The 23,968-nt window shown below is 40.1% G+C and overlaps 1 protein-coding gene and 2 pseudogenes across 11 annotated transcripts in view; 1 reads left to right on the top strand and 2 right to left on the bottom strand.

Moving 5' to 3' along the window:
• The window catches only part of LOC123785927 (uncharacterized), a 98,892-nt gene that overhangs the window by 68,591 nt on the left and 6,333 nt on the right, over nt 1–23,968 (bottom strand). For all 11 annotated transcript variants that reach the window (XR_015725176.1, XR_015725180.1, XR_015725177.1 and 8 more), the window contains exon 2: nt 16,901–17,056. Coding sequence is in view for 1 of the 11 variants with exons in the window: in XM_087863398.1 (XP_087719524.1) it covers nt 16,901–17,050 (150 nt within the window). In the remaining 10 variants the exon portion in view is untranslated. The remainder of the gene's footprint in view (nt 1–16,900; nt 17,057–23,968) is intronic.
• On the bottom strand, nt 2,413–3,421 carry LOC123786143 (RNA polymerase II subunit A C-terminal domain phosphatase SSU72 pseudogene; annotated as a pseudogene).
• On the top strand, nt 3,578–16,579 carry LOC123786142 (cytochrome c oxidase assembly factor 8 pseudogene; annotated as a pseudogene).

Here is a 23,968-nt window from a genome sequence, read left to right as displayed (position 1 = left end):
AGATTCCAATGCAGTAGGTCTGGCATGCAGGCTAAGATTTCTGTATTTCTAACACAGTCCTAGTGATACCCAGACTGTTGGTCCTCAGACAGCACTCTGAGTAGTGGAGAATTAGGGTAAATTTGTAAATTCAAGATATCCCCTAAGGTCTAATATTGAAATAGGAAGAGAAAGAACACCATAAAGAAAATAACTTTTTTTTAATACAAAGAAACATAGCTAAAAAGCTGATAAATAAAAAAAGAGAAATACTAAAATTATATTCTATTTGCCTTAAAAGAAGGCAGGAAAGAAAGAACCAAAGAACAACAATAGATTGGACAAATAGAAAATAGGCAAACCATAGTAATAATCACATGCAGTGAAATGGACTAGAGCCGCACATATATGTGTGATTAATTGATTTTTTTGACAAAGTCTCAGAAGCAATTCGGTGGAATCTTCTCAACAAATAGTATTGAAACAATTGAATATTCATGTGCCCCATCCCCCCAAAAACAAACCCTGCACTGTGTTCAAAAATTAACCAAAAATAAATCATGGACCCAAAGGTAAAATATAATAAAACTATAAAACTTCTACAAAAATGCTTAGGAGAAAATCTCTGTGACTTCAGTTTAAACAAAGATTTTTTTGCTTACAACACCAAATGTGTCATTCATAAAAGAAAGAAAGAAAGAAAGAAAGAAAGAAAGAAAGAAAGAAAGAAAGAAAGAAAGAGATTAATCATCAAAATTCAAAACTTCTCTTTGAAAGACGTCTTTAAGAAAATGAAAAGATAAGCCACAAACTAGGTGAGAATATCTGCAAATCACATATCTGATAAAAGATTTGAATCCAGAATTTATAAAGAACTCTCAAAATTCAATAATGAGAAATCCAACCACTCATTAAAAAGAAGGAACAAATGAAAAAAAATAACGTGTTACAAATTTATGGTGCTAGTTTATTTGTTTGCAAGGAACAGATATTTCTTATTCAAGCAGCTAAAGTGAAAGTGGAGGCCATAAAAAAAAGAACATAAGAGAATCTTACAGAAACAAATGCAGAGAGTATGGTACAATGTGTCCCAGGAAATGGAAAGTCACTAGGCACTGCTCTCTGCACCTCTCTGCTAGATGCTTTCCCATCTCCTTGTGCTTCCTTCTGCTTACTCTCCATCAGTTTGCTCCTTACGACTTTCACTCCTGACTCTGAATTAACTTTCAGTTAAGTCTCAGTTCAAGTTCTCAAGAGAGGGGCACCTGGGTGGCTCAGTAGGTTGGGAATGTGCCTTTGGGTCAGGTCATGATCCTGGGGTCCTGGGATGGAGCCCCGCATCATTTGGTTCCCTACTCAGTGGGGAGCCTGCTTCTCCCTCTTCCTCTGCCCCTCCCCACTGCTCATGCCCTCTCTCTCTCCTACCCTCTGAAATAAATAAAGAAAATCTTCAAAAGACGTTTAAAAAAAAAGTTCTCAGAAAGAACCAGCTTGGATCAGTATTTGGATTGGCCGCCAGGGTCAGAAGTCCATCTCTGGTTCAATCATTTATTACCTAGACAGAGACTTTCTTATAATATTTCAGGGTCTATGAGCGAAAGGAAGAGGGACAGTTCAGCGTGGCAAACAAACTGATGACAATCTGTTAAAATGACTGGCAGGAGAGACTCCCAGGTTCAGCTGAGGCCTCTATTGTTTGCTTAACAGATGTCAAGTACTTCCCTCGCTCTAAAGGCGTGTGCTTTTCTGAGCATGTTAAAACAGTGAGAAACCAGTTCTGTCAGTCCTAAGGTATCATCCTCCTCCAGACTATATGAGTTGATGAAAAAATCACTGAGGTGGAAGAGCAGGTGGTGAGGTCTGCTCCCTGAGTTGCTATGCCTTTCCTTCCTCCCAGCCCACATGCATGAGGCAACATGGGAGTTCTTACCCCCCAGAGGAGGTTTTAAGAGAGTCACTTGGACAGCTTGAAATGTGGGGGTACATGGGAATTGTCTCACTTTGAAAAAGCTCTAAGTGAAAGGTTGTGGCTACATTAGGCACAGATGGCAGAGCAGAGGGAGGGAAGGGCAGGAGAGAGAGATGCAGGTCCAGGAGGGAGCCGTACTCAAGCCGGTGTGGACATGGGGTGGGAGTTGGACAAAGTACGAGCCTACAGGAGGAAACTGGCTTGGCTTTAAAGGGTGCCTGCCCCTTTTAAGAGCTACACCATCTCAAATGTGGATCCACTAATGTGGACTCAATTTTTTCCTATCTAAGAATTATCTGAAATTGAGAGCTGATCAAGATTTTATCCAAGGTGTAGGGAAGGATGAATCTTCAGAGCTGGTTTAAATGGAGAATGGGGATGGGGGCGTGGCGGGGGGTCTTGCTTGCACCCTTCTAGTCCAACAACTTCTTCATTTTTTAATTTTTTAAATTTTCCTGATAAGATAAAGTCCTCTGCTTTATTCACGTTATTTGTACATTCCAGCAAGCTTGGGGGGGGGGGCATGGGAAGGGGAAGAAACCACAAAGACAGCCACAAATGAACAGGGGAAATGTATTATAAACGGTTGTTCTCTTTTTTGGTTAAAGAAAAAAAGAACTTTATAATCAATATCCCACTCATAAGTAAAAGTGAGATAGAAAAAATTTGATTGTTTTTAATCTAACATTTATGTGTATATTCTCAGTTCATATGTACAGTTTATTTGGGTATTACTACCATCCACTGGCAGAATACCTAAAAGGAAAAACAAACATCAGGAAGGAAAAAGCATTACCAAGAGGAAGCTCAAGAAGATGGGTTCAGGAGGGTGGATGGCCCACCAGGCACCAGGCCAGGCAGGTCAGTGGAAGCAGACTGTGTGCGGGAAGGCCCTGTAGCTCTCCTCCAACTCCTACAGCTCATCGATTTAATTCTCCTCATCCTCCCTATGCTAAATGCACTGGCATAGCTCACGAGGAAGAATGCCCCAGGGTGGCCTCTCCGGCACCGTCCGGCATGTCCACATTGCTCACAAGTGTGGGCTGGCAGGCCTCCTGCTCTCTGGAATCACATCTTCAACCATCTGGTCATCCACTCTCTCTTCACAGGTGAGGAGCAGATCAAGCAGATCTTCACCATTCTGGAACCTTTCTGGCCAGCGTTTGATTCTCTTATTTCTGTTCAATATATGTAAAATGCCATTCTGTCCTTCCTAAGGAGATCATTGTACATCTAACCTTAAGTAGTTTTGAAATCATAAATATTTGGCTTGTCATGTGCTGGTCCTGTCAACGTCACATGAGTTCCTGTTCCAAAGAACCAGACACAGAATCCTCGTATGCTGAGGATGTTGTGTGCCTCCATGCTCAGGTTCTGGTTGCTCGAGCACACCACCACCACCCACAGCAGCAGCAAAGACACCGGCGTGCCCTCCAATGCGCTCTTTAAACCACCAGCAAATGCAAAACTATGTCACCCGAATGGTGGTTGCAGATTCCAGGCACTGATTAATTGGAGAATAGTCTAGCATCCTGAAAGCAGAACTTGGAGTTAAAGATTTGTTTGGTTTTTAACTTCTATCTCTTTCTTGAAATAAAACTGTGCTTCATTTGGGATTTAGAACCCAACATGAAACTTGCTAGAAGCTCCAATGAAGTAGAAGGGAAAGAGGGAGATACATATTCTTCCCTAAAGCTGCACAAATTTCCTAATGGAAGTTTTGACAGATTGGAGAATGGAGAAGCTAGCTGAGTAGTATTACGTACTTCTACATTGTCAAGTAAAAGCAATCCTGCAGGGCGCCTGGGTGGCTCAGTCGGTTAAGCATCTGCCTTTGGCTCAGGTCATGATCCCAGAGTCCTGGAATCGAGTCCCACATCAGGCTCCCTGCTCAGCAGGGAGCCTGCTTCTCCCTCTCCCTCTGCTGCTCCCCGTGCTTGTGCTCTCTTGCTTGCTCTCTCTCAAATAAATAAATAAAATCTTTAAAAAAAAAAAAAAAGCAATCCTGCAAACTCAGTTCAGTTTAGCTAAACTAAGTGAAGATAAGCACTACCCCAGCCCCACCCTTAGCTGACCCCACAGGGAGGTCAGTCACACAAACCAAAAGGTTTGCATTCCCTACTGCGCCCAGCCATCTGGGATTCCACTAAGCTTTGTAACTACAGATTCTTATCCAGTATCCTAGTACATCATTTTGTTTAGCAAATATTTCTCATGCTAACTGTTAAGTTAATTCATTCAATTTTTTTGTTTCTTCTTGCAGAGCCTTCTCCATGTCTGGCACTGTTCTATAAGCTCCTCGTGGAAGTTACATTGGAGTATATGGCAGTACAGGTAATAAATAATACAATGATTAAAGTATATCAGATGATAATAAATGTTTTACTAACAAAAAAATGGGAGGGGAAAGGAATAGAGATTGCTGGGAAAATGAATTTAAAATAGGGGGCCAGAGAACGCCTCCTTGAAAAGGTGACATTTTGGGGCACCCGGGTAGCTCAGTCAGTTAAGTGTCTGCCTTCAGCTTAGGTCATGATCCCAGAGTCCTGGGGTCCCACATTGGGCTCCCTGCTCAGTAGGGAGTCTGCTTCTCCCTCTGACCCTTCCCCGTCTCGTGCTCTCTCTCTCTCTCTCTCTGAAATAAATAAAATCTTTTTTAAAAAGAAAAAAAAGAAAAGGTGACATTTTGAGCAAAGACTTGAAGGTAGGAGCATCTCATATTCAAGGACAGCAAGAAGTTATTATAGCTGGAACAGAAGGAGAAGGAGAGGGAGAAGGAAGGGCAAGGTGAGAGAGGGAAGAAGGGCCAGATCACTTGGGAACTCTTAGCTACTGTGAAGATTTTGGCTATTACTCTGAATGAGATTGGAAGCTATTCAAGGGCCAAGGAGTGACATGACCTGCCTACGTTTCAACAGGATCATTCTGGATAAAGATGATAGGGGATGGAGTGCCAGGGGCAGCCAACCACCTTGGAGGCTCTTGAAACACCCCAGGCCACAGATGATAAAGGCCAGGACTATGGGTCAGGGTGGCAGCCCTGGAGGAAATGACGATGGGAGGAATAACCAGATTCTGATAAATAACTCCCTGAATGCCATACCAAGGTGTTGTGCTTGTATTTGGCATAGGGAAAACAGAAAGGCAAATGCAAAACAAATTTAAATTCAACAACTAACCTATCAAGGGGAATTTGACTATTTCAGGAGTATTTTATATTAGTAAAGTCTACAGGTGCTTTTCAAGTATAAATCTTTCAGGTATAGATATTCTGGAAACCAGAAAAGCCTTGAAACAATTTAAAATTCATATCAGATTCTTTGAAAGCATTTATGAATTTGACAAAGTATCTTTTGCAAGGAAAAAATGCCCTAGAAGGAAAAGAAAGATATTAGATTTTCTTTTAAAAAATACACCAAAGGAGATATAAATAGAAAACAGCTGAAAATACACCTAGATGTCACAATGTGCCAGATTATCATCTGATATTTCTAATAAAGAGCTAGTACCAAAAGTACCAAAGCTCAATGCTAAATGACACAAACCATTTTCCAATGAAGAAAGGGCAATCAGTAGAAATAAGAAAGGACCCCCGTTAAAAAAGCACAAAATATGGCATTAAATGTATGTGACTTTAAAAGAGATTAAGAACTGCATAGCAGAGGTCTTCCCTCTAATATGGTAACAGAGATAGAGACAGACAACTATAAAAAATGCTACGTATTCATGAAGGATAACATAATATAAATTTGAGAATGGAATAATACAAAGCAGGAGACATTTTTGAAATGTCATCAAACAGTGCCAGTGAATATTTTTTCTGCCAAGGAACAGCATGAGGGAATGTTTTATTCAAGAGTATCCAAGGAAGTAAGAAGTACATTTAAATGGGACATGTCTCAGCTATATCAAAAATTTTTAATGAAAAACAGAAAAGCAGCTTCTGGGAATAAAAGTGTTACATTTTTGTTCTGGGAATAAAAGTGCTATGTTATGTATACTCTCATAAAATATGATTAGAGGTATCCCTGGCTTTTTGAAAGTTCATGTTATGCCACTTTGTTTTTATGAAAGACTGACATTAGTACCTGTTTGTGCTAACTGAAAGAAATCCAAAGAGGATTTTCGCTTTTAAGAAGAAAGGTGAAAAGCGAAAGTAGTGTTCAAATGCTGAAGGCATTGAACACCTGAAGCAGAGACAGTGACCCCACCGAGCTCCTTCCCAAGAGCTACACTCAGCATCTGAGCATCAACACATCAGAACTTTGAACTGTGTCTGTGAGCATCTGGGCTTTATCTTGATTTATTTTGTGCATCCATTAGCAAGATGTGTCCTAAGGTCTCAGAAAAGCCTAAGAAAGGTGATTTTTTGGGTCTGGGAAAGCTAAAAAAATTCTTCCATATAAATCAATGGTAATTGCTTCTTTACTTTGCGTCATTTCAGCTTATGAAGGGTTTCATAGGAACATTTTGCTTTCAAATTGAGGGGGGAAACCTGTACTTAGTATTTAATAGCTCGGTTCTCAATGTTCAAATGAGACAGGCCAAACAACAGAAATTTAACTATTATTTTACATTGTCACCAGGTAGCCATGGTTATTAGCAGTGCAACATGCCTTTTTTGTCTTTGTTTTTTCCTTATCTTTTTCCTAAGTAAAATAAAGGAGGGTTGATCTCTCCAGAGGGAGAAAAGGAGAGAGAGACTGATTATAATAAATTACATATGCTCCTTTAATATTTAGGACAAATGTTTATATCATCCTCTTTTCCCCATCAAATTTGTCTACCAGCCTTGGGGATATCCTTTATGTTCCCTGATAGCTTCTGGAACATCCCACTTTCTCTCCAATTACATCAATTGTGGCAACTTCAAAATCCCTGTCCATGACTTTTTGATGACCTGACTTCATATTTTCTCAGCCTCATTGACTTCTTGCCACCTACCTTCCTTGGGTATTGAATCTGCTCAACCTCTCAGATTTTAAATAAATGCCCATCCCCAGCCATCACCTCTTCTCTCGTCATTTCTCCCATTCTACTGAATCTGGTATTTGTCCTCAGAGTAATATAAATTCCATTTCTCAACTAGTAGTGCTATGGTTAAGGCCACGGATTGTAGAGTCAGTCTGCCTAGGTTTAAATCCTGACCCTCCTTTCACTAGCTCAGTGACCAGAGACAAATTACTTAATCCCTCTATGCCCTAAATTTCTCACAAGCTTCCTCTGAAGGTTAAATGAGATAATCTATATAAACCTGGCACACATTAAATCCGTGATGAACATTAGCCAGCAGTATCAGTATTCCAATTGGCTTTGCTTGTCCTTTGTGGAGCCTGGTTACCACAGTGATCTTGGTTTTATCCCACTCTGCTTGGTACTAGTACCAAGGGTACTTGGTACCCTTCCATTGTTCACTTTTTTCATCTCAGCTCCTGGATTGATTTAAACCTTGATTACTTCCTGGACCTAGTTGGACCCTAACTCTAGACCACCACGGACACTCCAGAATTTTTTTTAAAGATTTTATTCATTTATTTGAGAGAGAGAGAGAGCACAAGCACAGGTGGGGAGGAGGAGTGGGAGAGGGAGAAGCAGACTTCCCACTGAGCAGGGAGCCCGATGTGGCCTTAGGGGACTCAATTCCAGACTCAGGGATCATGACCCAAGCTGAAGGCAGACTTTTAACCCACTGAGCCACCCAGGCACCCCAGGAATTTTTTTATAATTAATCTCTCCTTGAGTCCTTATTCTATTCCCCACGACAGTTACTTTAAACCACCTCTATATTCCTAAAGTTCTCAAAGCTTGCCCTGCCTGAAATATTTTTATGACATGAGGTTGTCTCCTACTTCACCAGAAGACAGAGACCACCTGTTACAAAGAAAACTTCTCCTATACTTTTTGTTTCTTCCCATGAAGAAGGAACCCAATTAATGTAACTCTTGGCCTCTCTGCCATGAGGTACTCACTTTACCTTAGGGGAAGTGGAATGATTCACTTGATTGGTAAGTTTGTCCAGAATAAACTAGCATTCTCTAACCAGCCTTTAGATCTCTTGGCAGCCAGCCAGCCCACACAGCTCGAACCAATCACTCTCTCACTGGCCATAAAATATACAAGAGGCCAGCTCTGTTTCTAGAGGGCCTGGGAAAACCTGTAGTTTGGAAAGGGAGTATAACCCTGAAGTCTGAAGACCTCCCAACAGACAGATGTTGAGGAACATTAAAAAATCAAAATCAAAACTGGAAATTTAGAGGAGCTATATAAATTCAGAGGTATGAGTGGACTTTAGAATGTTTTAACCTTGACAGTTGTATGGGCTTTTAACAGCTGCAGTTTGGGACAAATGCTGGCAAGGATATGGAGCAATAGGAATGCTCACTCATTGCTGGTGGGCATGCAAAATGGTACAGCCATATTGGAAGACAATTTGGTAGTTTCTCATGAAACTAAACATACTCTTACCAAAACTTAGAAGCAAGCAAGATATATTTCAGTAGGTAAATGGATAAACAAACTGTGGCACATCTAGTCAGTGGAATATTATTAGGCATTAAAAAGAAATAAGCTATTGGGGCACCTGGGTGGCTCAGCTGGGTAAGCGTCTGACTCTTGATTTCAGCTCAGGTCATGACCTAGAGGTTGTAAGATTCTCTCTCTCCCTCTCCCTCTGCCCTTTCTCCCACCCTCCTTCTCTCCTTCCCTCTCTCTCTCTCTAAAGAAAAGTATAAATTAATTTTAAAGATCTATCAAACTATCAGAGGACACAGTAGAATCTTAAATGCATAATACTAAGTGAAAAAAGCCCATCTTAAAAAGGCTACATATTGTACCACTCCAGCTATATGACATTCTGAAAGAGGCAAAATTATGGAGACAGTAAAAAGATAAATGGTTGAGAGGAGTTGGGGAAGGAGGGATGCACAGGCAGAGCAGAGAATTTTTAGAGCAGTGACATAATTCTAAATACTATACTGGTGGATACATGTCATTATACATTTGTCCAAGCCAATAACATGTACAACACCAAGAGTAAACTCTATCGTAAACCATGGACTTTTGGTGATAATGATACATCAATGTAGAGTCATCCGTTATAACAAAGTACCACTCTGGGGCAGGATGTTGATAGCGGGGCAGGTTGTGCATGTGTGGGGTTAGAGGATATACAGGAACTCTTCTCTGTACTTTCCACTCAATTTTTCTGTGAATCTAAAACCACTCTAAAAAATAAAGTCTATTAACACACACACACACACACACACACACACACACACACACACACACACTTATGCTAGGAAGGAGGTGTCCTTGTCTAACAGAGGCTATTTTTAAAAAATACAGATTCTTAGGCCTCATCTCAGAACTATTAAATCACTACTGCAGGAAAGAACATAGGAATCAGTATTTTTTTTTGCATGCAGTTGTTAAATAATAATAAGCACCCAGGTGATTATTTTGATCAGACAAGTTTGGGAAACACTGGCTTAGGCGATTCTATAGCTGAAAGCAGTATAGCAGCTGATGGCCAAGACTGGTGAGCAGAGTTCACTCTAAATGCAGCTAAAGGCAGTAGTATCGTTCCATTTGTAGTTAGAAGGCTACATAACATGCTTTGACCAATGGAATGTGAATGGAAGTGATGTAAGTAAAAGAGGTGTGTGCTACTTCTGGGCAGAAGTTCTTAGAGGCAAGGTGTAACTTGTTACATTCCCTTGTCCCTGCTGTGCGAATCATGGAAGAACCTGTGGAGATTGTGTCCTCCTAGTTCATTAAGTGAATACAGTGTGAACAGAACTCCCTGCCAATCCATACTGGCCGTGCAGTGTGAGTGAGAAATAAACTGCTGTTGTCTTAAGCCACTAACATTTTGAAGCTCTTTGTTACTACAGCATAACTTACCCTATCATTACTGATACAAGTTTCAAACTCTACAAATTTCTAAGCTTCACAAGAAAACAATATCTCAAATTCCATTCTGAGAGAGGAATTAAAATGAATAGCAAATTATCCCCCTAGAAATGGAAAATTCCAAGTGCCAAATTTAACATCTCCTGATTAAGTTTATGTTCACAGGACATAGATTCCTGAGTCTTGTATCAGACCAAGTATCTTGGTAAAGCTAAAACTTAGAATTTCTCTGACTCCAGAAGGACTGACCTGGTATCTGACAACACCAATTAATGGGCTTTGGGAACACAATTTTGCCTGAAATGACAACACCAGAGACTAGGGAATAGATTTTTCTAAATTTGACGGGTATGGGGACAGTGCTGCAATAATTTTGTGTCTTAATTTTTTTTAAAAGATTATTTATTTATTTATTTATTTATTTGAGAGAGAGAGAGCACGCACAAGTGGGATGAAGGACAGAGGGAGAAACAGACTCCCTTCTGAGCAGAGAGCCTGACACAGGGCTCGATCCTGGACTCCGGGATCATGACCTTAGCCGAAAGCAACTGCTTAACCAACTGAGCCACCCAGGCGCCCCCTTATTGACTTTTTTGATTGTCTAGAAACTTAATGAGAGACTTGGTATTAAACTAATACAATTTTTGTCCAAGCTACAACTGTTTACAAAAAAATTCAAACCCTATTTAGCCTTGAAATCCTCTTCTAATTGAGTGAAATATGAATTGGACAGGATGAATTCTGGACATTATGTTTCTTTGAAGTTTAAATCTCAAGGGCAAGAGAATCTGAGTTTGGTCAGTAATTTCTCTCGACAAATTTTTAAGGGGTTTTAATCTTTAGATTTCTACTTGCCTTGGGAATTTGATAATGGGAATTTGGGATAATGGGATAATGGGAATTTGGTAATAATGGGAGAGAGTTTGTGGTCAAATCTGAAGGGTCTCTGTGTTGACTGTATTTTATTATTGAAGTATCTTGATGGTGCTATATAATCTCATTATAAGCCCTCTTATATGTGAGATCAAACAATAGTACTGAATATAATTGGTAAGGAAAATAGGGGAAGGAATTTTCAGATTTGGAGTTTTTATAATTAATATACTATTTGTGGTAGTTATAACGTGGCCTGTTTTCTGTCGTGTCCCAGCAGCTTCTCTCTCATGTAGGGCTTGGTCCTGCTAGGGAGCTCAGGTTGGTTGTGAAAGCACATACAGCTTAGACCATCCTAGCACCATCCCGTACAGCCTAGGACAATTCCAGCACTATCTGATCTTCCCATAGTTCCCTGTGTTTACCTGAAAAATTGGGCCTACAAAGCTTCTCCTCAATTTTGACTGCTACCCTTAGATGAACTCTCTAAGCTTTACACACCAAGTGTGACTCCTTTTTGGGGCATCTTTTTGTAACCTGGTGTTTTGTTTTGTTTTGGCTTTCTTGACCTCCTATCACATATGAGTCTTGTTGCTCTCATGATGTATGCCCACCTGCATATATTTGGAAGTTCATACCTTACTACCTAAGCTTGTTATTAATGTTGTTTGTGGGTTTTATATTTTGCTATTTTTTTTTAAGAGAGAGAGATAGAGCGGTGGCAGGGGGAATGAGGAGAGGCAGAGGGAGAGGAAGAGAGTGAATCCTAAGCAAGCTCTGCACCCAGTAGGGAACCCCATGCAGGGCTCAATTCCATGACCCTGAGATCACAACCTGAGCCAAAATCAAGAGTTGGACACTTAGCCAATTAATCCACCAAGGCACCCCTATTTGATAATCAACTTGCTGTTTTTGTAGGAACATATGAGGGGAACATTTAAAAACTATGCCACTTTCAACTTCTTAAAATGCTCTTTGCTTTTTTCTTGACCCTTTCATGTAGCAAAGATAATTATATGCTCACCAAATCTCTTTTCTTTCTTTTTAAAAAAGATCTTATTTATTTATTTAAGAGAGAGACAGACAGACAGAGAGGGAGAGATAGCATGAGCAGGGTGAGAGGCAGAGGGAGAAGCAGACTCCCCCGCTGAGCAGGGAGCCCAATGTATGACTCTATCCCAGGACTCTGGGATCACGACCTGAGCCTTAGGCAGATGCTTAACCAATTGAGCCACGCAGGCACCCCCAAATCTCTTTTCATATTTTTTATATATTCCTTGTCCCTCCCCTTTGTCCCCCTCCCCCAATTAAGCATGACCAGGGGATTAGTTCTGCCTAGTGAAACATGAATGGAAGTAACAGGTGTCGCTTCACAGTGGTGGCAGCAAGAGCCCTCTGCATCACTCCTTCATCTTTCTCTTCCCCCCTGGTTATGAGCATATAGCCCAAGGACTGAAGCAACCAGCCTTAATGGGTCTCAGCATGGAGGATAGCAATCTACAATAGTTTGCACTAGTGAGAAATAAACTTCTATGTCTTATGTCACTATTCTCTTGGAGGTGGTACTACGTCATAAACCCAGACTACCCAGACACCGCCTCATCTACTTCCTCTATTATCCCCTTTCACCTCTTCCTTGTAAATATGCTCAAGTATCTCCCATCCAAAAAAAAAAAAACAAAAAAAAACCTTCTCCTGATCCTACTATACCTTAAATTATCATATATCTTCCTCTTGTTCACTGATACATTTCTGGAAGTAAAATCTATATTTGCTACTTCCACTTCCTCACTACCCACTCACTCCTTAATTCCTGGGGATCTGGCTTCTGCTTTCTTCATTTTTCAAAAACTATTTTCTTTAAGATTACCAATGACCTCCTACTTTCCAAATCACAATCAACCCTGCTCGACCTCTCTTCTACCAATGCCCCAAACTCTGGTCAAATGGTTTTAAATCTCTTTATGATCACAGACTCAGATAAGTTTGAAAATCAGATAAGTTATAGATCTTATTCTCAGAAAAATCACATATACATATATACCAACTTTTCATAGATTTCAGAGATTTTGATCAGCACACTCCCCCAAAGCCCATTCATAATTAACCTAAACACCTCTGTACCTTAGGTAAAGAATTCTACTCTGTTCTGTAACTAAGAAACAAGAACGTGAAGAAAGTCATCCATTCCCACAAAATAGTCACATGGAATTTTCTTCACATCCCAGTGTATTTTCCTATACCACCTACCCTAAAGTTTTGTCTCTCCTTATTTTTTGCAATTCTGTAGTGGCTTCTTACACCGCCTATTCTCTCATGCATCTCTCTCTTCATTCAGTCATGCAGTACTTGCAGAATAAAAACCAACACTGTGTTCCTCTTATCCCAAAGGATATGACAGGATACTTGGGAAAGAGACATGTTCACATCAAAACTTGAGTAATAATGGGCTCCTGGCTGGCTCAGTCAATAGAGAATGTGACTCTTAATCTCAGGGTCATGAGTTCAAGTGCCACATTGGGCATGGAGCCTATGTAAAATAAAATAAAATAAAATTTGAGTAATAAAATAAGGAAGAATATGAATAAGTAGGAGACATATTGAACTATTTCTGAGGAAGTGTAAGATACTGATTTCTTTTGGAGAGGGAATGCAAACTGGACCTTGAAAGATGGGTTGGACTTTTCTGTAAGTGGATAGAAGGAAGAATGGTGTGTCAAATGGAATAGAAGGTATTATGTAAGCAACAAGAAATATGTAAATATAAATAGAATGTTGGAGAGATCACAAGTAGGCCCCACATGGGCTGACCAGAAAGGATATAAAGTTAAATAAAAACAGAATGCTAGGTTGGGGCCAGTCCTGTGTTAGCCTTGAGCACCAGGTTAGAGTCTGGGCTTTATTTCGTGACTAACAGGGAGACACTGAATATTTTTGAGCAAAGGAGTGACAAAATAAAAATGATCTTTTCAGAGATTAATCTGCTAAGAGTATTTTATGGAGAGATGAGGGACTGGCCAAAAGGAGAAAAGTTAGGAGACTGTGCAATAATCCATGATTTGAACTTGTGAACTGAACTGTTTGCGAAGACCAATCTTAGCAAAAGGGGCACAACTGATGTAGGAGGCATGAGCATGTGTTGCTTAGATCTCCCTTCATCTGTTAGAATGCAGTCAGCTAAGAGCCTCCAGCCGCAGCACTTTCAGGACCCATCACAGCAGTATTCTAGCTGAGGTCATCATCTTCCCTTGCAGCTCCCACCAATGACTGACAGACACAGTGGTACTAGGGTCTAGCCACGTCTACCTAAGGCAGGCCTTCTCTAACAGGTGATCTTTGCTCTGGAGCTCCCCAGTGGGTTGGCTGAGACTTTGCTAGCTTTACATCAAAGTCTGAGGCTCTCAACATCCAATCCTGTTTCCTCGCCACTTTTTTCTCAGGCGTCAGCATCCAGGTCTGCGCGCTCTCCCAATCCACCTTCCTCCACCTTTACCTCTTGTACATGTGACATTCACTCCCCAACTAATATAAAAATACTTTGGCTGAGGGTTTTAGAGGGGAGGGGGGTGGGGGGATGGGCTAGCCCGGTGATGGGTATTAAGGAGGGCACATATTGCATGGAGCACTGGGTGTTATATGCAAACAATGAATCATGGAACACTACATCAAAAACCAATGATGTACTGTATGGTGACTAACATATCATAATAAATTTTAAAAAATAATAAAATAAATAAAAATACTTTGGAAATACATGAAAAGTTACACATTATAAAATTCACATGAGTAAAAATTAAATTGATAGCAGCACTGAAAATGTGTCTAGGAAAGGCATATTCTAAGTTTAATTATTTCATGCATTAGAAAATTAAGAAATGTGATAACAGTGATTTATGTATTGAGAAAAACACCCAGGTCACTGCAAGTTTGAATAAATTTTCTAGATGCTGAAATCTTTTCTCTTATTTAACTTGAGATTAAATAAGAGACTAAAGTAGCTATTTGAACACTTCTTTATTTAGAGGAGCCAATTTATTTTAAAGGGAACATTTTCATCTCACAACTGAAAGTAATAATGGGATAAATGGGAGGAGCTGGGCAGTTCTCTGAGACAAGTGCTGCAGCTGGGGTTCAGCAAATATCAGAGTCAGTACAGACTCTAAAAATATGTCCATCAGAAAAGATTCTTGAAGTTTCTTTTGAATATATTTTATGTTTGTGTTCATGAGACATATCTGTGAAAATGAAAAGATATTCTTGCCATAGCAGTACTGAAATGTATATGTGTGTGTGTATATATATATATATATATACACATATATATGTATATATATTAGTAGTATATATTATATATATACATATCTTAATTCAGTATTTCAGTACTGAAATGTGTATATATATATATGTGTGTATATACATATATAGTAGTAGATATATATACATATCTGCCACGTAATACACTGACTTGATAATCAGAAAGTAACGGAAACTCTATATGACAGACCATCTCACACAATCAGCTAAACATAACCACTCTTTCTGTTTTGTTTGATGGGGGAAGTTATAATTACATGCTAGAGGTATATTTTGTATGTGTGTTTAGGCTGAGGAGATTAGTTGGTCATTCAGTTTCAACTGTTCGGTGGTAATTTAGAAATGAAATTGTTACATTAAAGTAGTTTTGATCTAATAAAGAACTGTTGGTTAAAAGTGCCATCATTTCCTTCCCATTTTTAACTGCTATCCAATACAATAGTTTCCTTTTGAAGCAGATCTCAGTAGAAGTTGAAACATTTCAATGATATAAATTCAAATGATTGGGCATCTGGGTGGCTCAGTTGGTTAAGCGTCTGCCTTTGGCTCAGGTCATGATCCCGGGGTCCTGGGATAGAGCCCTGTATCGGGCTCCCTGCTCAGTGGGGAGTCTGCTTCTCCCCAACCCCCACCCCCACCCCGTCCCAACCCCCTGCTCATTCTCTCTCTCTCTCTCAAATAAATTTAAAAGAGATTAATTCAAATTATTGCCTCTCATTAATAAAACATTTTAAATAATTACACAGTCTTCCTAAACCTCTAGCATGACCTCTCTCCTGCCAGCTTCCCATTTTATACATTCTCTTCCCCAAATTATTTTCTTCCTTACTCTACAAATTCCCACCTTTCTACTTTTTCCTCACACCTTTCACATCTTTTCCACAACTCTCTACTCTCAACTGAGGACATTGCCTCATACTTCTCCGAGGAAATAAAAGCCATCAGAAGTTGCTCATTTTTGGGAGACACAGACCATGGCAGCCTTGCAGCCCTCAAGGAGGGTTCTTTCCCTCCATTTTGCCATGCCTTCGCTGGCCTGGCCATCAGCTTGCCCTGGAGCATGGCATGGAACTCAGGGATGTGGCACTGAGCCAGGTCTCAGGATTCTGCCCTCCAAGAAAATCTTGCCATGATTGAATAGGACCCCAGATAAAAATTCAAACCTTCAACCTGTTCGTTTTTTCATCCCTGAAAATGAATCACCCTTGAAACAGAAGCTAAGATAATTAAGACAAGAAACACAAGAATGGAACCAACAGTCTGGGCAAACCAGAATTTGACATTTCATAAGGAAAAGGAAGAATTTATTCACTCATAACTAAAAGTTAAAGGCCTGGGACTGAGAGCCGGATCAGGTCAAAAAGCAAAATTAGATGCAGAACGGCTGACTTTTTAAGGAACATTTAAGTAAAAATTTTCAGAAGCACATGTATTATAAGAGACTGGTACAAGTGTAATTTTCCCATCACCTTCTTCATGGGAAAAATGGCCCTGAGGAGGGTTTGGAAGAAGCTTAGACTGAAACAAGCTTAGAGCCCATCCTGGCTCACCCACCAGTGTCCGAGTTTCTAGGAGAAGCAGCTGCTTTGGGAGTTCATTTTATAAGGCTCTAAAAACCTGTGAGTGAGGGGCGCCTGGGTGGCTCAGTCAGTTAAGCATCTCGGTTCGGCTCAGGTCATGATCCCAGATCCCTGGAATGCAGCCCCGCCTCAGGGTCTCTGCTCAGCAGGGAGCCTACTTCTCCCTTTCCCTCTGCCTCTCCCCTCCACTGGTGTGTTCTCTCTCTCTCTCTCTCTAATAAATAAATAAAATCTTAAAAAAAAAAAAAACCTGTGAGTGAACTGAGTTCCACACCTTTTTCGTGGGGGCCCCCTGACTTATGTCAGCACAGGGTAGACTGTGAGAACGGAGTTCCTGGTGAGCCATGGGCCACACGACTCTTCCCAACTGTGGATTCCAAGCTGGTCCTCGGTCACAGAATGATATTAAATAAAGCCCAAGCATGTGTACCTGCAAAAAAAAAAAAAAAAAGTTGCTCATTTTTGGATTCCCAAATATGTGTGTCTTCTCCTTCTTCCCTCCTGTTTCAATGTAGGGAGTATCTCTCCTCCTATCATTTCACTCCTGGTGTGGATCCAATCCCTCACTCTCCATCATCCCTCCCTTTCTAATGAATAATGCTGATCCCAAAATAAACATGTGCCAATATCTGTCATCTGTAAAAAGCCTCTTCTTGATTTCTATCTTTAAGCTACCTTTCCTTCTTTTGCTTCCCCTCACAGAAAACCTCTTGAAATATTCTATCTCTACATGCTGTCTCTACTCCCTCACCAGGTCACTCTTGAATCCTCTCAGATCTAGCTTCTTTGTCCCACCATGCCTCGGACATTGTGTATCAGGGTCAATGCTTACTTCTATACTGTCAAATCCACTGGCCACTTTGGTCCTTATTTTTCTTGATTCTTCAGCTGCATCTCTCTCCCTGGAAACATTCTACCCCTTTAGCTTCTGTGATGCTATTCTGTGCAGGAAAGAGTTAACGTGGCAGGCCTGGGATTGCTATCCTTTGAAGGGGCTTGCAAGGTTGGCCCTCGGCTAGCATTTGAAAACTTGATTTTCTGTATGTTCTCTTTTCCCCTAACTGATAATGATGGCTCACTCTGCCCAGACAGAGGGTCTGATCATATAGATCAGACCCAGATAAAAATCTTGGGCACTTTGTCTCTAATGGGCTTCCTTGCACAGAAACATCATACACATATTATTGCATTTTCACTGATAGGGGAAGAATGTGCTCTATATGACCCCTCACTGGAGAAAGAGGGCATGAAGCCTGCTCATGGATTCTTCCAGACTCCACCTTGTGTCTTTTTCTCTCATGATCTGGCACCATGTATTTACTGTAGCACTGTGATAATCTTAGCCATGAGTACAACTATATGCTGATTCCACTGAACCTCCTAGTGAATAACCAAACACAGAGCTGGTCTTCACCCCTTGGTCCTGGTTTTCCTTTTCTTATACTGCTCTATTGGTTTCTCCTGCTTTGTCCCACTTGGAGCCTCAAGGTTTTACTCTCTTCTCTGTCTGTACTGTTTTTCAGATGGTCTTCTTTGGTCCCTTAACATTAAAATATCATCTATATGCTGACAGCTTCCAAATTTATATCTCCAGCCTAATTCTTACCACTAACTCTAAAAACTGACACCCAAAAGCCCTCTTGAATCTTCACTTAGGATTGTGCAGGTAAACCTAGTATGGCCAGTATGGAACTCATGATTGCTTTTTCACAAACCTGGTCCCACCCTCTATTTTCCCATCTCAATGATGGGTCTACCATACATGCTATTACCAAAGGCAGGAATCTGGGAGTTATCTGTGATTCTTCCCTTTCTTTCATACCACATTCTATCACCAAATTTTGTTAGTTTTACCTTCAAAATATCTCAAATCTGACACTTTTTACTATTTCACCTTGATACAAATCATCATCATCTCTCACTGGACTACTGAAATAGCTTCCTAATTAGTCTCTCTACTTCCATTCTTATCCCTGTATAATCCATTCTCCATTCAGAGAAATCCTTTGAAAGTTCGAATCAAATGATGTCATTTTCTCGATTAAAAACTTGTCTATTGATTTATATTGCACTTAGAGTGAATCTAAATTCTTGGCCCACTTATTTGGTTAGAAGAAAAAGTAGGTGCTGTTGCATTGAGGAAAAACTGGGCTTGATCAAGAAACAAAGAAGGTCAGAGTACCTACAGCAGAATGAGTGAGGGGGGAATCAAGATATAAGAGGAAATATTGAAAGAGAGGGGTCTTTTCTTGTAGGCTTTGTTTTTTTAGTACTTATTACACAAATCTAGCATCCCATATGGAAGCAAAAGTCATATTAATGTTCTCTAATGAACTAATCATTTATTTTTTATTTATTTATTTATTTATTTATTTATTTATTTATTTATTTATTAAGATTTTATTTATTTGACAGAGACAGCCAGCGAGAGAGGGAACACAAGCAGGGGGAGTGGGAGAGGAAGAAGCAGGCTCATAGCGGAGGAGCCTAATGTGGGGCTCGATCCCATAACGCCGGGATCACGCCCTGAGCCGAAGGCAAATGCTTAACAACTGTGCCACCCAGGCGCCCCTGAACTAATCATTTATAAAATGAGTTCCAACTCAAATACTTTTCCATATGAAACATCAGTACTTATTTTCCCTACCCTATCTCATTCAGTTGCCCCTCAGTTGATATCTTCATTGGTTTGAACTTTGTGGTAATATCCCCAAATACAAATCAAGTGCAAATCAAATGAATTGAAAGTATTCAACTGCCTATTTTGCCAAAAGTGCAAGATTTCATGAAGTTGATGAAAGTGATGTTAAAGGATTCTTCCAATCACACATAAGGCTGTTGGCAAGTGAGATTATTGCAGTCATACCAAGTTAACAAGAGGAGCAAAGAAAATACAAAAGGAATGTTTCAAAAAAGAAAAACTTGAATATCAAGCAATTAAGGGAAGTCAGTAGGAAAACTCATGAGGCTCTTGATAATTTTGGTTAAAATGACTTTCTGCCTATTAAGAGAGAAAAAAAGAGGCCACAGACTGCAGAAAATACCTGCAAGTTACATATGTGGTAGAGCATTTATCCCCAGAATATATAAAGAATTCTTGAAACTCAGTAAGAAAACAAATAAGGCCCCCCAAAATTGGACAAAAGATGTTAATAGCAATTCACCAAGAAAAATATATGAATGATAAATTAGTACTCAAAAAAGATGCCCACCATTATTAGTCATTAGGAAAATGCAAATTGGAAGCATAATGAGATACTATTACACACCCACTAGAAAGGCTGAAGTTAAAAAGACTGACCATACCAAGGAGGCAACGATGTGGAACAACTAGAAGTCTTGTACACTGGGGCACCTGGGTGGCTCAACTGGTTAAGCGTCTGCCTTCGGCTCAGGTCATGATCCTGGGGTCCTGGGGTGGAGCCCCACAAGCCCTACTCACATTGGACTCTGCTCAGTGGGGAGCCTGCTTCTCCTTCTCCCTCTGACCCCCCCAACTCATGCTTGCTCTCTCTCAAAAAAAAAAAGTCTCGTACACTGCTGGTAAAAATGTAAAATGGCAGAATCACATTGGAAAATACCTTGTAGTTTCTTAAAAGTTATACATATATCTACCATATGATCCAAGCTGTCTTCTCCCACATATTTGCCCATGAGAGAAGGAAATAATATCCACACAAAGACCTATACATTAGTATTCATAGCAGTTTTATTTGTAATAGCCAAAAATTGTAAATAACCAAAATGTCCATCCACAGATGAATGTATAAGCAAATTGTGGTATAGCCAAACAATGGAACATGAATCAGCAGTTTTTTTGAGAGAAAACTATAAAATGGCACCAACTTGATGAAGATCAAGTGTGGTCACTTGCCCAGCAGCAGCAGCCGCAGCCACGAATTTGTTCACAGGCCCCACTCCAGATCTACTAAATCAGGAACTCTGAGGGTGGGAGCTCTTTAAACCACAGCTTTAGACTAATTTGCTAACAGTATCAGTAAGGGTTCTTGATGTCAGTCATCTTTAATATCAGTAACCAATTCTGGCTAACTTAAATTGAAGATAAATTTATTGGCAAGTATCAGGTAACTCACAGAATTGATAAGAAATGCTAAGAAAGATTCTTAGATAACAGGCTGGAACCAAGGGAGTGAGGGTAACAGAAACAATCTGGTTCAAATGCTGCTGCCGCCAACAACATACGCCATCTCTTGTCTTTGACATAGTGGTCACTGGAGGCAGCTGCTGCTCCTGACAACACAGCCACGGATGCCAGACTGCTTATCTGTCAAAGATCCAATATCATCCCTTCATTTTGGCATCACTTGGTCAAGATTTAAAGTACACGGTGGATGGGGCGCCTGGGTGGCTCAGTTGTTAAGCATCTGCCTTCAGCTCAGGGCATGATCCCAGGGTCCTGGGATGGAGCCCTGCATAGAGCTCCTTGCTCTGCTGGGAAGCCTGCTTCTTCCTCTCCCACTCCCCCTGCTTGTGTTCCCTCTCTCGCTGGTTGTTTCTCTCTCTGTCAAATAAATAAAATCTTAAAAAAAAATAAAGTACATGGTGGCAAAATCTGGATCACAAGGCTGTCAGGGGAGTGGGTAGAGGGTGAATCTCACTCCTTAGACTTCTGAAGTTAGAGGTAGGAGCCTACTTCTCACCAAGACTTAGATGGGAGGATTTCCCAAATCTAGCCACTGGGTTCAGATGCTGAGCAGTCAAAAACAATTACAGATGTCCACTATTGGAAGTGTTCTGAAAAAAGTAAATTAGTTGTATTCTTAGCAGGACCATGTTCTAGCATAGTTAGTCAAATGCATTCTTTGTATGACTAATTATGGACTTAAGAACTGACCATAAAACTTACTCTTTGTTCTTGAGAGTTATGTCTTTTCATTTAAGTATTGGCTCACGGTGGATCATAAGAGTAGACGGTGTCTTTCCACTGCATGTTTGAGTAAAGACTGAAATGAAATGACTGGATTTGAAACAATGATACCTCGACTAGACTTTTGGTAGTTTTCAAATGTTGTTATTTAAAACTGAATTAACTGGACATTCACAGGCAAAAATATGAATCTTGGGGGCATCTAGGTGGCTCAGGCGGTTAAGCATCTGCTTTTGGTTCAGGTCATGATCTCAGGGTCCTGGGACCGAGCCCCACATTGGGCTCTCTGCTCAGTGGGGAGCCTGCTTCTCCCTCTCCTTCCGTCTGCCACTCCCCCTGCTTCTGCTCTTTCTTTCTCTCTCGCTCTCTGTCAAATAAATAAATAAAATCTTAAAAAATATATGAATCTTGAAATAAATGTCACACTCATACAAAAATCAACTCAAAATGGATCATGGACTTAAATGTAAAACATGAAACTTAAAAAAAGAAATCTTTGAATCTAGGACTAGGCAAGGTTCTAGGATCTGACACCAAAAGTTTGGTCCACAAAAGGAAAAACTGATAAATTGGACCTCATCAAAATTAAAAACTTATTCTGCAAAGACCCTATTAGAGGATGAAAAGATAAGTTGCAAACAAGGAGAAAATATTCGCAAACCACATATCTGACAAAGGAATAGCACTTGGAATATATAAAGAACATGCCAAACTCAACAGTAAAAGACCTAGCAATCCAATTAAAAACCAGGCAAAAAACAGAAGCAGACATTTTCACCTAGTTACCACCCATGGAGGTAACAAATAAGCACTTGAAAATAAGGTCAACATCCCTCTCCATTAGGGAAATGCCAATTAAATCCACAATGAGGTATCACCACATAAAGAGTTTGACATTACTTTATCTATAAAACTAAACAATGCAACCCAGCATGACCCAGCAATTGCACTCTTAGATTTCTATCCCAGAGAAATTAGAACTTATGTTCACACAAAAATTTGTAGATGAATATTCACAGCAACTTTACTTAGAATGGCCAAAAACAAACTATAGTACATCAGTACTACGGAATGCCATTCAGTTACAAAAAGAAACGAACTATGGCACACACAACAACTTGGATAATTCCCTAGGGAATTATCTGAGAGAAAAGGGGAAATTCCAACAGGTTATATCCTGTATGATTCCATTTATATAATAGTCTTGAAACCACAAAATCGTAGAAATAGAGACCAGATTCGTAATTTCCAGGGATTAGAGACATGGAAGGGGTCGGGGAAGTGAATGACAGTATAAAGGGCAACAGGAGGAACACTTGTGGTGTGGAAGTGTTTATATCTTGTTTGACTTCATCAGTGTAAATATCCTGATTATGATATTGTACTAAGGATGATATCAATTCTGCAAGATGATACCAATTTCGGGAAACTGGGTAAAAGGTACGAGGGATATCTCTGTATTATTTCCTGCAAATACATGAGAATCTACAATTACTCAAAATAAAAAGATGAACTTAAAAAACAAAACAAGGCAACAACTTAAAAACTGAATTACTTAGGTTCTGAGTCCAGAAAAGCAGCCCACTCTCTAGAGCTATCACCACTACCATCATTATCATCAATATACGTAGATTCATGACTATTTGTAATCTGGTTTCAGTTTACCTTCTTGTCTCCTCTCTTGCCTTTATCCACATTTTCTGTGCTCCTACCACACTGTACTCGTTGCTCCCTGGTCTAATTAGGCCCAACGAAAACTCCACATACTTTCCACATGCTTCTGCCTCTGCCTGCAGTTATCTATCCACTTGACTTCATGGCTTCCACACCCTCATGTTACCCCTTCAGCTTCCTCCAAGTATCTGGGTACAGCTCAAAGCACTATATTCATATATAGCTTTCAGGATAAAATCTAAAATTCTTAACCCAACCGACAAGGTACTCCATGACCTAACTGCTTACCTTCTCTGCCCCTCTTACCCTCCCTCTCTGTACATATTGGTCTTTTCTGAGCTTCTCAAACAAGCTAAGTTCTTCCCCTACCTCAGTCCTCCACTCATACTGTTTTCCTAGCCAGATCATTCTTAACCATCCTTTCCCCGAGCTCCTCATTCATCAACTGCTACTTCCTCAAAGAAATCTTTCTAGGCGTCTTAGTCTAGGCCAGGTCCCCCTATTCTAACAATCAGAGTTCCCTTTATCCTATTACAGCATTTAACAAAACTATAATTAAAATACCTGTAGAATGAGTTGTTTAATGTCTGATTGGCCCACTTGACAGTGAGTTCCATAATATCAGCAATCACATAAAAAATACACCTTTTAGGAAAAAACTTTTATGTTACATTTTAAGTTGTTTGTTATTTCTAGCATATAAATCCCTTTGTCTCTTTGAATTTGCTTACATTTATTCTCTTTCTCTCTCTCTTGCGTGCATGTGTGCGCGCGTGCACA

This window comes from Ursus americanus, chromosome 7, assembly GCF_024610735.1.
Source record: "Ursus americanus isolate L20-20 chromosome 7, mUrsAme1.1.p, whole genome shotgun sequence".
Taxonomy (NCBI): Eukaryota; Metazoa; Chordata; class Mammalia; order Carnivora; family Ursidae; genus Ursus; species Ursus americanus.
The sequence above is the reverse complement of the archived record's forward strand: the minus strand, read 5'-3'. Positions and strand labels throughout refer to the sequence as shown.